The sequence below is a fragment of the Pseudorasbora parva genome, chromosome 12, assembly GCF_024679245.1.
Source record: "Pseudorasbora parva isolate DD20220531a chromosome 12, ASM2467924v1, whole genome shotgun sequence".
Lineage (NCBI taxonomy): Eukaryota > Metazoa > Chordata > Actinopteri > Cypriniformes > Gobionidae > Pseudorasbora > Pseudorasbora parva.
This window is the reverse complement of record NC_090183.1, coordinates 3,975,022-3,987,581: the sequence shown is the minus strand read 5'-3', so window position 1 is coordinate 3,987,581 and position 12,560 is coordinate 3,975,022. Positions and strand designations below refer to the sequence as shown.

The 12,560-nt window shown below is 39.8% G+C and overlaps 1 protein-coding gene across 2 annotated transcripts in view; it reads right to left on the bottom strand.

Moving 5' to 3' along the window:
* Positions 1-12,560, bottom strand: part of slc12a5a (solute carrier family 12 member 5a) — a 185,725-nt gene that overhangs the window by 20,941 nt on the left and 152,224 nt on the right. For both annotated transcript variants that reach the window (XM_067458768.1, XM_067458769.1), the window contains exons 5-6: positions 5,016-5,070; positions 4,440-4,570 (exon numbers count right to left, since the gene is read on the bottom strand). In XM_067458768.1, the coding sequence (XP_067314869.1) occupies positions 4,440-4,570; positions 5,016-5,070 (186 nt within the window). The remainder of the gene's footprint in view (positions 1-4,439; positions 4,571-5,015; positions 5,071-12,560) is intronic.

Below are 12,560 nucleotides of genomic sequence, written 5' to 3'. Positions count from 1 at the left end.
AGCAGTTCTATGGGCTGCCTTAGACTCCAATGGTGACATAATAATAATACTGAGAAATCGAACGATTTCAATAGGTGCCTTCGGTGGATGGCCCCTAATAAGAAAATACTTGAGACTGTTATTCAATATTCTATGATAAAACAACTTTCCTCACTTTATGGACTTACGTGTTTATGGATGCCGCTGACCTGCTGCTGTTTTTGCTTGTTAAACTGCCTCTCTCAGAATAAATTACCCATAAAAATGGCCTTTCTTCATCATTTTCTAAATGATAATCAGATGTTTCACTAGAGACTTTAGCACCAAACAATGAAATGTCATGTATTTTTCCTTGAATTCCATTATTTATAATGGCCTTATGCCATTATAAATAATTTCACATATTGTTTTTCCTCCAGTTTTTCTATCAAAACTGGTTTAGATCATCTTCATTTCAGTCAACATAACAATAACCAAATGGACAATGTTTGACATCTCTTTCTAACAAAATCGCAGATGAAGACTTAATAGTATATTGTCTTATTTTGTAAAACTAATGCTTATAACAGAAACTGAACAATCAAATATAATACAGAAACAAGACTAGGGAAGGTTAAAGGTCAGAAAAAGAGTGTACAAATTATATTAACAACCACTGTCAAACAAAAAGGTTAAACAAGACAAAACTAAAACGAGTCAAAGAATAGCAAACGGACAAAGAGGGACAAAAGGAGAGATTCACAATGACGGTAAAACAGACTAGCCTGAGTTCAGTTCTGCAAACGCTAATTGAACTAGTCAAGCATGGAATTAATACTGCAAATGGCTCGCCATTAGTCCTTATTAGAGGCCTGACCTAAATTATATTCAAAGCCGTAAACTTTTGAGTGCATATGCTCTGTTTCACGCCTCTAAGCACAATATATTGCATTGTTCATTAAACTCTTTTATACTCTTCCCCTTATAAGAAAAGATAAAATGAGTAATTATTGAGAATCTTACGAAATCTGTCAAAATTATGCCCGGATCATAATTCACCCCCTAAAAAAAGAAAGCTTTATATTTAATTACATTTTGCTCATAGAAACAATTTGAGGGTGAAAATATGCCAATGTCAATTGTCATGGCATAATATCAAAATGCAAAAAATAGCTAAATATAACAAAAACCTGAATTTATTCATAAAACAGGCTTTATGCTTTTATTTGTCATTAAATAAATATGCAAATGGATAACTGGACTAGAACATAAACAATATTATTTAATGATATTCAATATATGTAGAGTTTTAGAAAAAATACACCATATAAACATCTCTCTCTCTCTCTCTCTCTCTCTCTCTCTCTCTCTCTCTCTCTCTCTCTCTCTCTCTCTCTCTCTCTCTCTCTCATTTTATACAATTACTTCTTCTTTTTTTTATTGGAATCAAATGACCAGGGCATGACATTGACAGATTCCCCCCAAAAAATCTCAGTAATACAAATAATATTACTTATTTATTTTTATTTTAATTGTCAGAATTATCTGTGATTCATATTACAATTAAATTAAACATTACATTTTGGTCAACAGAGATTGTGTCCCTTCAAGATTCGGTGGATTCTTTTCACAGACACAGTGTTATCTGCAAGTGTTTGATGAAATACACACACATTGATTGGTGAAATACACCAAACACACACACACACACACACACACACACACACACACACACACACACACACACACACACACACACACACACACACACACACACACACACACACACACACACACACACACACACACACACACACTCACACACACTCACACACACACAAACTCTCTCTCACACACACACACACACACACACACACACACACACACACACACACACACACACACACACACACACACACACACACACACACACACACACACAAACTCTCTCTCTCACACACACACACACACACACACACACACACACACACACACACACACACACACACACACACACACACACACAAACTCTCTCTCACACACACACACACACACACAAACTCTCTCTCTCACACACACACACACACACACACACACACACACACACACACACACACACACACACACACACACACACACACACACACACACACACACACACACACACACACACACACACACAGTGATCTGCTAGTCTCTATGGTGCCCTGTTCATTTGAATAATATCTGCCGGGCTACACAATGCAGCTTTATTCGGCTCGCTTTAACCAGACGTCTTAGTGTCCTTCTGAACCATAGATAAAACACTCGCTCGAATCAGCAGGCCGTGGACCTGCGGACCTGCGGATCTCGAGCGAGGGGAAGATTTTCCACGGACAATGGGAGCTCAGCCTATGTTCCTCTGGAAGAAAGAATTAACCCAGAAATCAGATAGACTCGAGCCCCCGACGAGTAATGCAAAAGAAAATCCACCAGCAGGCGAGAACACGTGTTCAGACACGAGACGAGCGAGGCTAGCGCTCATCAGCTGCGCAATTAAACGCAAAGTCTGCATAATTACTAAATGACTCGCTCTAAGAGGAGGGGGGCAGGATGAGAGATAGAACGAAAGAGGGATGAACAACAACAAATGAAATAAACTTTAAACAAATTAAATGTGTGATCTGCAAAAGTGTTTGCAAAACTTTCTGACTAGATGTCTTTTGACATGATTTTTCACAGTCCTTTGTGTGTATTTCATTGGCTGATTTAAGGACAAAGTCCCTCCAGCGGGAGTTCTTCTTTATATCAGTGTCACTGTTTCTGAACTGCCTTTAAATGATTTATGTGCATGATAAAGAGGCGGGCCTGGTTGAGACAGTTAGAAGTGCTTGATCAATCCGAGCACACATGTTCGAGCTGACCAATCAGAGCACAGTGAGCTTTCAGAAGGAGGGGCTTCATAAAGACCATAGACAGTAAAAAAATGGACAGAGCTATCCCATTGACTTCAACGGCGGAAAAATGAGGCCAATCAGAGGCACTCACTTCCTGATGGCTGAGTGAACTGCGCCGGCTCAGACTGAGCTTGACGACGTAGATGTGACGTGAGCCTCCTGTCTGACAGCTGTAGGTCTTCTAGTAGTTGTGGAAAGTGAAATCTGAATCAGGTTGTTTAAATATTTTCTCCCATTGCTTTTGGCTCACTATCGGCTTCTCGCTATTCTTCTCCCTTGACTTTATCAGACTTTATGTCTCCACGTCCCCCCGACTGTCTCATAGACAGTAAAAGATTGCTTCTGAGCGTCTCCTCCTGTCTTAACGGTAATTTCTCAACTGTGCGACAGAGTCGCGTTGGTTATGACGCAATCGTTAGCCTATTTTTACAAAATACGCTTCTATGGGGCGATAGTGTAAGATACAAGGTAATGGAGCCTTTTATGCATTGTCGTGTTCCTTTATAAGTATACAATGGACAAATGGAGTCTTTAAACGCCTCAGATGTAAAGTTATTCACTGTCAAAGTGACTCAAAAATGAATGGGAGTCAATGGGATGCTAACAGCAGGTGATGGTTTGGTTAGCAATGGCCGCCCCTATGGGTGGAACACTTTCCGAGTGCTAGATTACCCCCTTGGGTAAAGACAGGAACTAAACAGAGTGTTACTGACAGACTGGGAAGAGAGGAGCTGCAACAATGGAGAAAATGAGAAAAATAATGAACATTCAAGCATGAAAACCAAAAAAAGCCCCAAAGCAAGGCTTTGTACAAGGGCTCAATAGATCCTCGTTAAAGGGGTCATGAACTGCATTGTTTTATTGTTTTACACTGTAAAAAATGCTGGCTTTGGGGCTTTTATGGGTTTTCATGCTTGAATGTTCATTATATTTTACAGTAAAAAATGCTGGGTAAAAACAACCCAAGTTGGGTTGAAAATGGACAAACCCAGAAATTGGGTTGTTTGAATGGGTCCATTCACTGGGTTCAAACAACCCAATTTCTGGATTTGTCCATTTTCAACCCAACTTGGGTTGTTTTAACCCAGCATTTTTTAGAGTGTATAATGTTTCATGGGGTGCATTTATAATGTAAGTATGATTTTTACATCAAAAATTGTCATAGTTGAGAATTAAAAGGCATTTATTTTTTATCCGCTGATTTTAGCTTCTGATCTGAACGCTCTGTTTGAAGGGGCGTGTCTGTGAAGCTCCCACTGCTGTGATTGGCTGCTGTGAGACTTCAATGTAAACATCTAAACATTTTGACCAGTATGGCTCACCCTATGACAAAAACACTTTTTATATTGGTGGCATTGGCCAATTTACTGATACAATAACTAGGTTTTGGTTGAGTAACTACATTTTGCAGACATGGAATAGAGTTGTGATGTTCCAGAAACAGGTGACACAGTTACAGAAAGTTAAGACTTTTGAAAAATGTGCCAAAGCGATTGAGAAAAACTGTAAGACAGACTCATAAAACACACAGGTTGTGGATCTCACCAGCAGGATCTCGATGCAGCCCAGGATGTACATGGCTCCAGCGTAGGTGGTGCCTAAGTAGAAGCAGATGCCTACAGCTCCACCGAACTCAGGGCCCAGAGAACGAGAGATCATGTAGTAGGAGCCTCCAGCTGGAAAAAACAGATGCATGATCACAAACAAAACCCTCTCAGGAAAGGATATTATAGGATATTAACAAAGCATTCTGGTGTTGACAGCTCTGAAAAATAGCTCAATGCAACCAACAATTACAACTTCCTGTTTCTTGGAAAATATTAAGCATCTTTATAAAGAGGCTTTTAGCACTATAGGGATAATAGCAGCCCATCGCTGATGAGCAGCGGACGGGGAACCAAACCTGGCAATTTCACCTCACCTCTGCTCTCCTCCAATCAGGAGATGAGATCGAGGCGGTCATTAAGACAGGCCGCGCTCATCGAATTATGAATACATAAATATAGCTTTGAGGATATTGCTGTCTGGTTATTGCTCAGAGTTGTTGTTGCTACGGTGACCGCTTCCTGTTTCCAAGGCGACCCACATGCACATGTTAGGCTTTAGCAGGGGCTCGCTTACCTGGCACTACGCCGTTCGTGGCGATGGCACTCATGGAGATGGCAGTGAGCATCGTCTAGAATAAAACACAGAAAAACATGGTTGATTAGTTGACATTGAAACACATTAAAAAGAATAATAATGCCAGGATATTACATCAGTATAACAACAACACCAGACTATGATATTGATAAATGATGCAATGAGTCATGATTTCATGATTCAGTGTGATCTGATTATTTTCAATTGTTATTACCTTTTGAAATAGTGTAAACATTTTTAAAGAAAAGACTGAGTTATTGAGATAAGCTAAAGATAGAGCTGTCCTCAACGGTATTAACATACAAGCATTCTGATTCATGAGAAAATGAATCCTATGAACTGGTTCTGTGAAGTGAATCATTCAAAAAGACTCACAGAAGTAAACAGTTCAATCAGTTTGATGAATCCTTCACTGAATGGTTAATCAACATCTCTGAAGATTAAGTTATTATTATGAAATATGACCATATGACAGATAGAATGACAGATAAAACAAAAGAACGGCAGACAGAAGAATAGAACGATAAAATATTTAGATAGATAGACAGACGGATGGACGGACGGACGGACGGACGGACGGACGGACAGACAGACAGAGACAGATAGATAGATAGATAGATAGATAGATAGAAAGATAGATAGATAGATAGATAGATAGATAGATAGATAGATAGATAGATAGATAGATAGATAGATAGATAGATAGATAGATAGATAGATAGATAGATAGATAGATAGATAGATAGATAGATAGATAGATAGATAGATAGATAGAACAGCTTCTGTGAAACGGAAGAAGGTGTTTAGCATTGATCTATAGCTGAGTCAGATCACCTTCATTCAAGCAATTTAGTAGAACTGAAAGTACCAGAATAAATCTGATCTCGTTTGAAACCTCTTCTTTCTCCTTAAAGGACGAGACATCTCCTTTTAACGCTACACTGCAATAGTAAAATGTCCTGGAAATTAAAGCCGTCTTTGAATCAGCACTGAACTGTCTGCAAAAATGCAAATGTGTCTATTTTGGAAGAAAAGGGTACGAGCTGATGCTGTCAGATGGAGAGGAAAACAGCAGGACACTGATGCTTCTTTAGAAAGTGACAGAACATACCATACAGACAGAAACAAACAAGTGTTTGAATCAATAGAGAGAGAGAGAGAGAGAGAGAGAGAGAGAGAGAGAGAGAGAGAGAGAGAGAGAGAGAGAGTACTTCTATTGCTAGAAGAATCGTTTTCAGATGAACCTGCTTTTTGTGTTCATCGTTATTTGCTTGAAAACAGCCATTTTAAAATCCGCATAGCACACATGGTGTCTTGTGATTGTTTTATTGAAAATGTGCGAACATATGTCAGTGTCAGAGATGGTGACAGACACACACACACACCTGAGAAAAAGACTCCAGTAAGCTCAACACACATCTCCTCTACAGTTTCAGAAGAGATCAAGCGTGATCAGATTTGACTAAACACCAAAGCCTGCAACTGAAATTAGAGATCTGAGCTCAATGATTGTTCATCAAATGATCCAAGCTGCTCTTCACATTCATTTATCGCTCTATACTCTTACTACCAATAATGCTCTCATTTTGCATTTCTTTAAATTAAATTTAGACAAAGTTGACACTTGATTGAACCATAAATGGAGACTCCATGAGCTGCGAGAGAACAGCATTGAGTGAAACATGTTTCGATTGTAGCTGCAGAACATTAGGCTTTAATCAGTGTATAATCAGCAGTTTCTCTCTCAGACGGGGTTGATAAGACACTCAATGACGCTAAGCATTTTTTCTTAACTGAGACTCATGTGAGATCCATTTCCACCCACACAAACACAAGTCCAATGGCAATTGAGAAACACTCACAGAATCATCACAGAACTCCATATGCTAATCACATGCTGGCTGCAGCCTCTGATTGGACGATGCAGGGCACCGGCTGTTTGAACCACTTTTCCCAGCCAATCACACCATCTGCCTTCAGTAGAGTGAGCCAATAATACTGAGACAGATACTATGACAACCAACCCAAAGATTCAGAGGAAACAATAGTCAATAAATAATGCACCCCCTCTTAAAATGTGACATATTATTCCAAATCCAAAACAACTGTTCTCTATTGTAATATATTTTAATATGTAACCCGTTCCTGTGATCAAAGCTGTATCATTACTCCATACTTCAGTGTCACATGATTCTTCAGAAATCATCCTAATATGCTGATTGGTTCAAAACAAAAATAAAGGATACAAAAATCTTTTGTAACATGATAACATATTTACCGCACTTAATGCGCTCATTTAATGCATCCTTGCTGAATAAAAGTATTATTATACACACAAAAAAGAGAAAGAAATCTTACTGACCACAAACGCTGGTGTATACATAAGCTCAAATGATTTATTTGTCAGCTAGTATCTTAATTCAAGGTATGTGTCTCCTCACTGTTACTCAGCAACAGAGTGCCGGCGATATTTGGTCCCCTGGAGAGGATAAATTTACATAATCAAATGACACATCAGAAACTGAATTCAATACAGCTCAGGAAACAGAACTGCAGTAAATGGAGGGGAAAAGTGGCATCTTACATTTGCACAAAGATCCGATCACAAGCAACATGCAAGCTCATAAAGGTGAATTTATAATTAACATTTCTCTTGCTTTGCCTGCCATTTTGGAGCTTGAGCAATGCATTCTGGGATTGACTCTGTGAATGATATACACTGATCAGGCATAACATTATATCCTAATATTGTGTCAGTCCCCCTTTTTCTGCCAAAACAGCCGTGACCCGTCGAGGCATGGACTCCACTAGACCCCTGAAGGTGTGCTGTGGTTTCTGGCACCAAGATGTTAGCAGCAGACCCTTTAAGTCCTGTAAATTAAGAGGTGGGGCCTCCATGGATCGGACTTGTTTGTTCAGCACATCCCACAGATGCTCGATTGGATTGAGATCTTCGGATTTTGGAGGCCAAGTCAACGCCTCAAACTCATTGTTGTGCTCCTCAAACCATTCCTGAAGCATTTGTGCTTTGTGTCAGGAGCATTATCCTGCTGGAAGAGCCACAGCCACCAGGGAATACTGTTTCCATGAAAGAGTGTACATGGTCTGCAACAATGCTTAGGTAGGCGGATCATGTCAAAGTAACATCTGGATGAATGGCAGGACCCAAGGTTTCCCAGCAGAACATTTCCCAAAGCATCACACTTCCCATAGTGCATCCTGGGGCCATGTATTCCCCAAGTAAGCGACGCACCCGGTCATCCACATAGAAAACATGATTCCTCAGACCAGGCCACCTTCTTCCATTGCTCCATGGTCCAGTTCTGATGCTCACTTGACACTGTTGGCACTTTTGTGGTGGACAGGGGTCAGCATGGGCACCCTGACTGGTTTGTGTAGCCCCACATGTGCTCATTCGGACAGCTTTCTATCAGAACCAGCATTAACTTCTTGAGCAGTTTGAGCTCCAGTAGCTCGTCTGTTTGGGCTGATCGGACCACACGGCCTAGCCTTCACTCCGCACGTGCATCAATGAGCCTTGGCCGCCCATGACCCTGTGGCCGGTTCTCCACTGTTCCTTCCTTGGAGCACTTTTAAAAGATACTGACCACTGCAGACCGGGAACAGCCCACAAGAGCTGCAGGTTTGGAGATGCTCTGACCCAGTCCTCTTGTCGTCACAATTTGGCCCTTGTCTCTGTTTTAAGTATTTGATTACATCTACATCACTGAATACGCACGCATGCACGCACGCACGCACACACGCACACACACACACAGTGACAACAATTCATATTCATGTATTAACATATTTCCATGAATAATCTGATTATTCAACAGAATCTTTCCCGGCTGTCACAACCCATAAATAACCGAAGCGCTGTCTGTCATCCGCCAGTCAATGTTTCTGTGCCTGCCGACTATTTGAAAGCGGATCGATGCTGTTGTTTGTGTCCTTTAATGATTCATTACTGCATTTCTAATGTCTTCAGTCTGTCTTAGAGAGGCGAGTGTCTCCATCTCTGTGATGTATGAAAGAATCAGCGTTCTCTCCTCCTCTCCATCTGTTGCCATGAGAGACCGATGAAAAGCAAGCGATGGGCGTCTGGCAATGAGCTGGTAATTTCAGATGACATCGATAGCGTCTCGCTACTTCTAAATATGATGCATATATACACTCATTCAAAAACCACCGGCGGCTGCCGAGGTGAAGCTCGCACCTGGACCGCTGTGGGCTATGCTGATGGTGCGGACGGGCAGATAAATCATACATGCACATTTTTCAAAGACATTTCCTTGGATGGGCTGGAAGTTATAGAGATGCAGCAGTCGAAGACAGGCAAACGTCATCTGTAGCTTCATCAAGAAAAACAACTCTCGTAATGTTTTCATGCACACCTGCAGAACGGCTCACAGGCCATTTTAACCTGGTTTTGAAGGATTCTGGAAAGCCTTCATTATCTTTGAGTGTCTCTGATGGCTGTGGCTTTTCAAGTAATGTGCTTAGAGTTTAAATAAGAAAGCCATAGATTTTAATGTGTGCATTAAATTAATGTTAAAGTCAATTTATGCCTTTCAGCGGATTGTGTCTCAATGCACCCCAAAATAAAAATGTCATTAGCGTTAACTTAAACGCTGAAAAATATTTTATTTGAAATAAGGATGAAATAAAATAAATATTATGAAAACTGTGAACTAAACAAAAAATCTGATCTTAAATAAGTTTAAGTATTTAAATTACTAACTGAGATAAAAGTAAAACTGAAATGATAATAACATAAAAAAATAGATTTTTTTATTTAGATACTAAAACTAAAACTACTAAAAACGGAAAATATAAAAATAAAATAAAATTCTAAAAATGATATATTAATTATGTTTTGCATAACAAAAATGAAGCTTAATTTTAAGACAATTAAGACGTTCTGAACTGACATTTTACGACAATTAGGCCCTTTTCACCTCAAATAAAAAATGTTGTGATTAAATAATTTAAATAGTGATGATAGTATTTATGCTGTAATGTATGTATATCATGCTAGCATTTAATTTATTTCTTAAATTTTATGATTATCTAATGAGAGTCCTAAGAGTAATTGGAATTACAACCCTCAAAAGTAAACATCTGGATACATTATGCAATGAAAACTGAGCAAAAAAGGCAAAAAAAGCAAATGTGCATAATTGTCATAAAAACAATAGCCACGTTTACATGCACACTTTTTTTGTCATTCCGATTAAAATAATTTCGATTGAAAGATTTAGTGGACTGTTTACATGAGACGTTATCTAAACCGATCTGAGGTTTACATGAGCTGACTTTCTGTCGCAATCATCACAGAGCAGTTTGTCTGCCGCTTCAGAAATGTCGAGCTCTGTCCTCTCCAGCAGCTGAATGTGTTCAGGGATGCAATAGCAACTCTCAATGGCCACCAGGACTTATGCAGTTTTCTAAAAGTTATTTACAGTGCCTTGCGAAAGTATTCAGCCCTCCTTGAACTTTGCGACCTTTTGCCACATTTCAGGCTTCAAACATAAAAGATATAAAACTGTAATTTTTTGTGAAGAATCAACAACAAGTGGGACACAATCATGAAGTGGAATGAAATTTATTGGATATTTCAAACTTTTTTGACAAATCAAAAACTGAAAAATTGGGCGTGCGAAATTATTCTGTCCCTTTACTTTCAGTGCAGCAAACTCTCTCCAGAAGTTCAGTGAGGATCTCTGAATGATCCAATGTTGACCTAAATGACTAATGATGATTAATAGAATCCACCTGTGTGTAATCAAGTCTCCGTATAAATGCACCTGCACTGTGATAGTCTCAGAGGTCCGTTTAAAGCGCAGAGAGCATCATGAAGAACAAGGGACACACCAGGCAGGTCCGAGATACTGTTGTGGAGAAGTTTAAAGCCAGATTTGGATACAAAAAGATTTCCCAAGCTTTAAACATCCCAAGGAGCACTGTGCAAGCGATAATATTGAAATGGAAGGAGTTATCAGACCACTGCAAATCTACCAAGACCTGGCCGTCCCTCTAAACTTTCATCTCATACAAGGAAAAGACTGATCAGAGACGCAGCCAAGAGGCCCATGATCACTCTGGAGGAACTGCAGAGATCTACAGCTGAGGTGGGAGACTCTGTCCAAAGGACAACAATCAGTCGTATACTGCACAAATCTGGCTTTTATGGAAGAGTGGCAAGAAGAAAGCCATTTCTTAAAGATATCCATAAAAAGTGTTGTTTAAAGTTTGCCACAAGCCACCTGGGAGACACACCAAACATGTGGAAGAAGGTGCTCTGGTCAGATGAAACCAAAATTGAACTTTTTGGCAACAATGCAAAACGTTGTTTGGCGTAAAAGCAACACAGCTCATCACCCTGAACACACACCATCCCCACTGTCAAACATGGTGGTGGCAGCATCATGGTGTGGGCCTGCTTTTCTTCAGCAGGGACAGGGAAGATGGTTAAAATTGATGGGAAGATGGATGAGCCAAATACAGGACCATTCTGGAAGAAAACCTGACTGAGACTGGGACGGAGATTTGTCTTCCAACAAGACAATGATCCAAAACATAAAGCAAAATCTACAACGGAATGGTTCAAAAATAAACATATCCAGGTGTTAAAATGGCCAAGTCAAAGTCCAGACCTGAATCCAATCGAGAATCTGTGCAGAAATAAAATGTTCTTTATTTAAGAAAATCAATTTTTCTGTCAGGCACAGTTGAAGTAAAAAGTGCCAGAGACAAACGCTGTCAAGATGAGAGGATGTAGCCGAGCTATGTCTGCGTCATTATGCCAACATTATCTTCATAACTTCTAACGAAATAAAAAGTTTACCTCTCAGAAAAATGAACTTTCCTCTCAACATTATAGCCTGCATGTGAGCGCGGCGCGCAGTCAGTGGTGAAGGCGCGCGCTGTGTATCACGTCACATAAGGACACACACTGAAAAGTAATCCGGTCAGGTCGTTTACATGGTTACATTTTTCATTTGATCGGTTCATGAAAAGGTTTATCCCACCCCTCTCAAACCGATTACAATTCCATTCAGTTTGGGCATTTTTATTCCGATTGATGTGTTTATATGGAGCATTTTCATTCGGATTGGACTTTTAAACTGATTACAGTGCTCCATGTAAACGCACCTACTGTGATGCAAACAAATTATTAATACTCCTAAAAGTATTGGATCATTGTTTTGTCTGCACTTTTGTCCTTCAAACATGTGATCCAAACATACTTGATGGTGTCAAATCCTTCAAAACAAGACTTAAAACGCTACTAGAGCAACTAGACAGACACCGGAAAAGAAAGATGGCCTAAAAACGGTCAGCTTATTAGACATAATCAGGAAACACTGTTCATGTCAGCACACGTAAAGTGTGTACTCAGATGGAACAGCAGACCTAAAGACCAGCAGCTTTTCTGTGTTCAGCGAGCACCTGTTGCCGGACGACATCTAGACGAGGAGCTTTTAGCTTCAGTGTTTTTGTCTGAAAGCGTCTGGATGC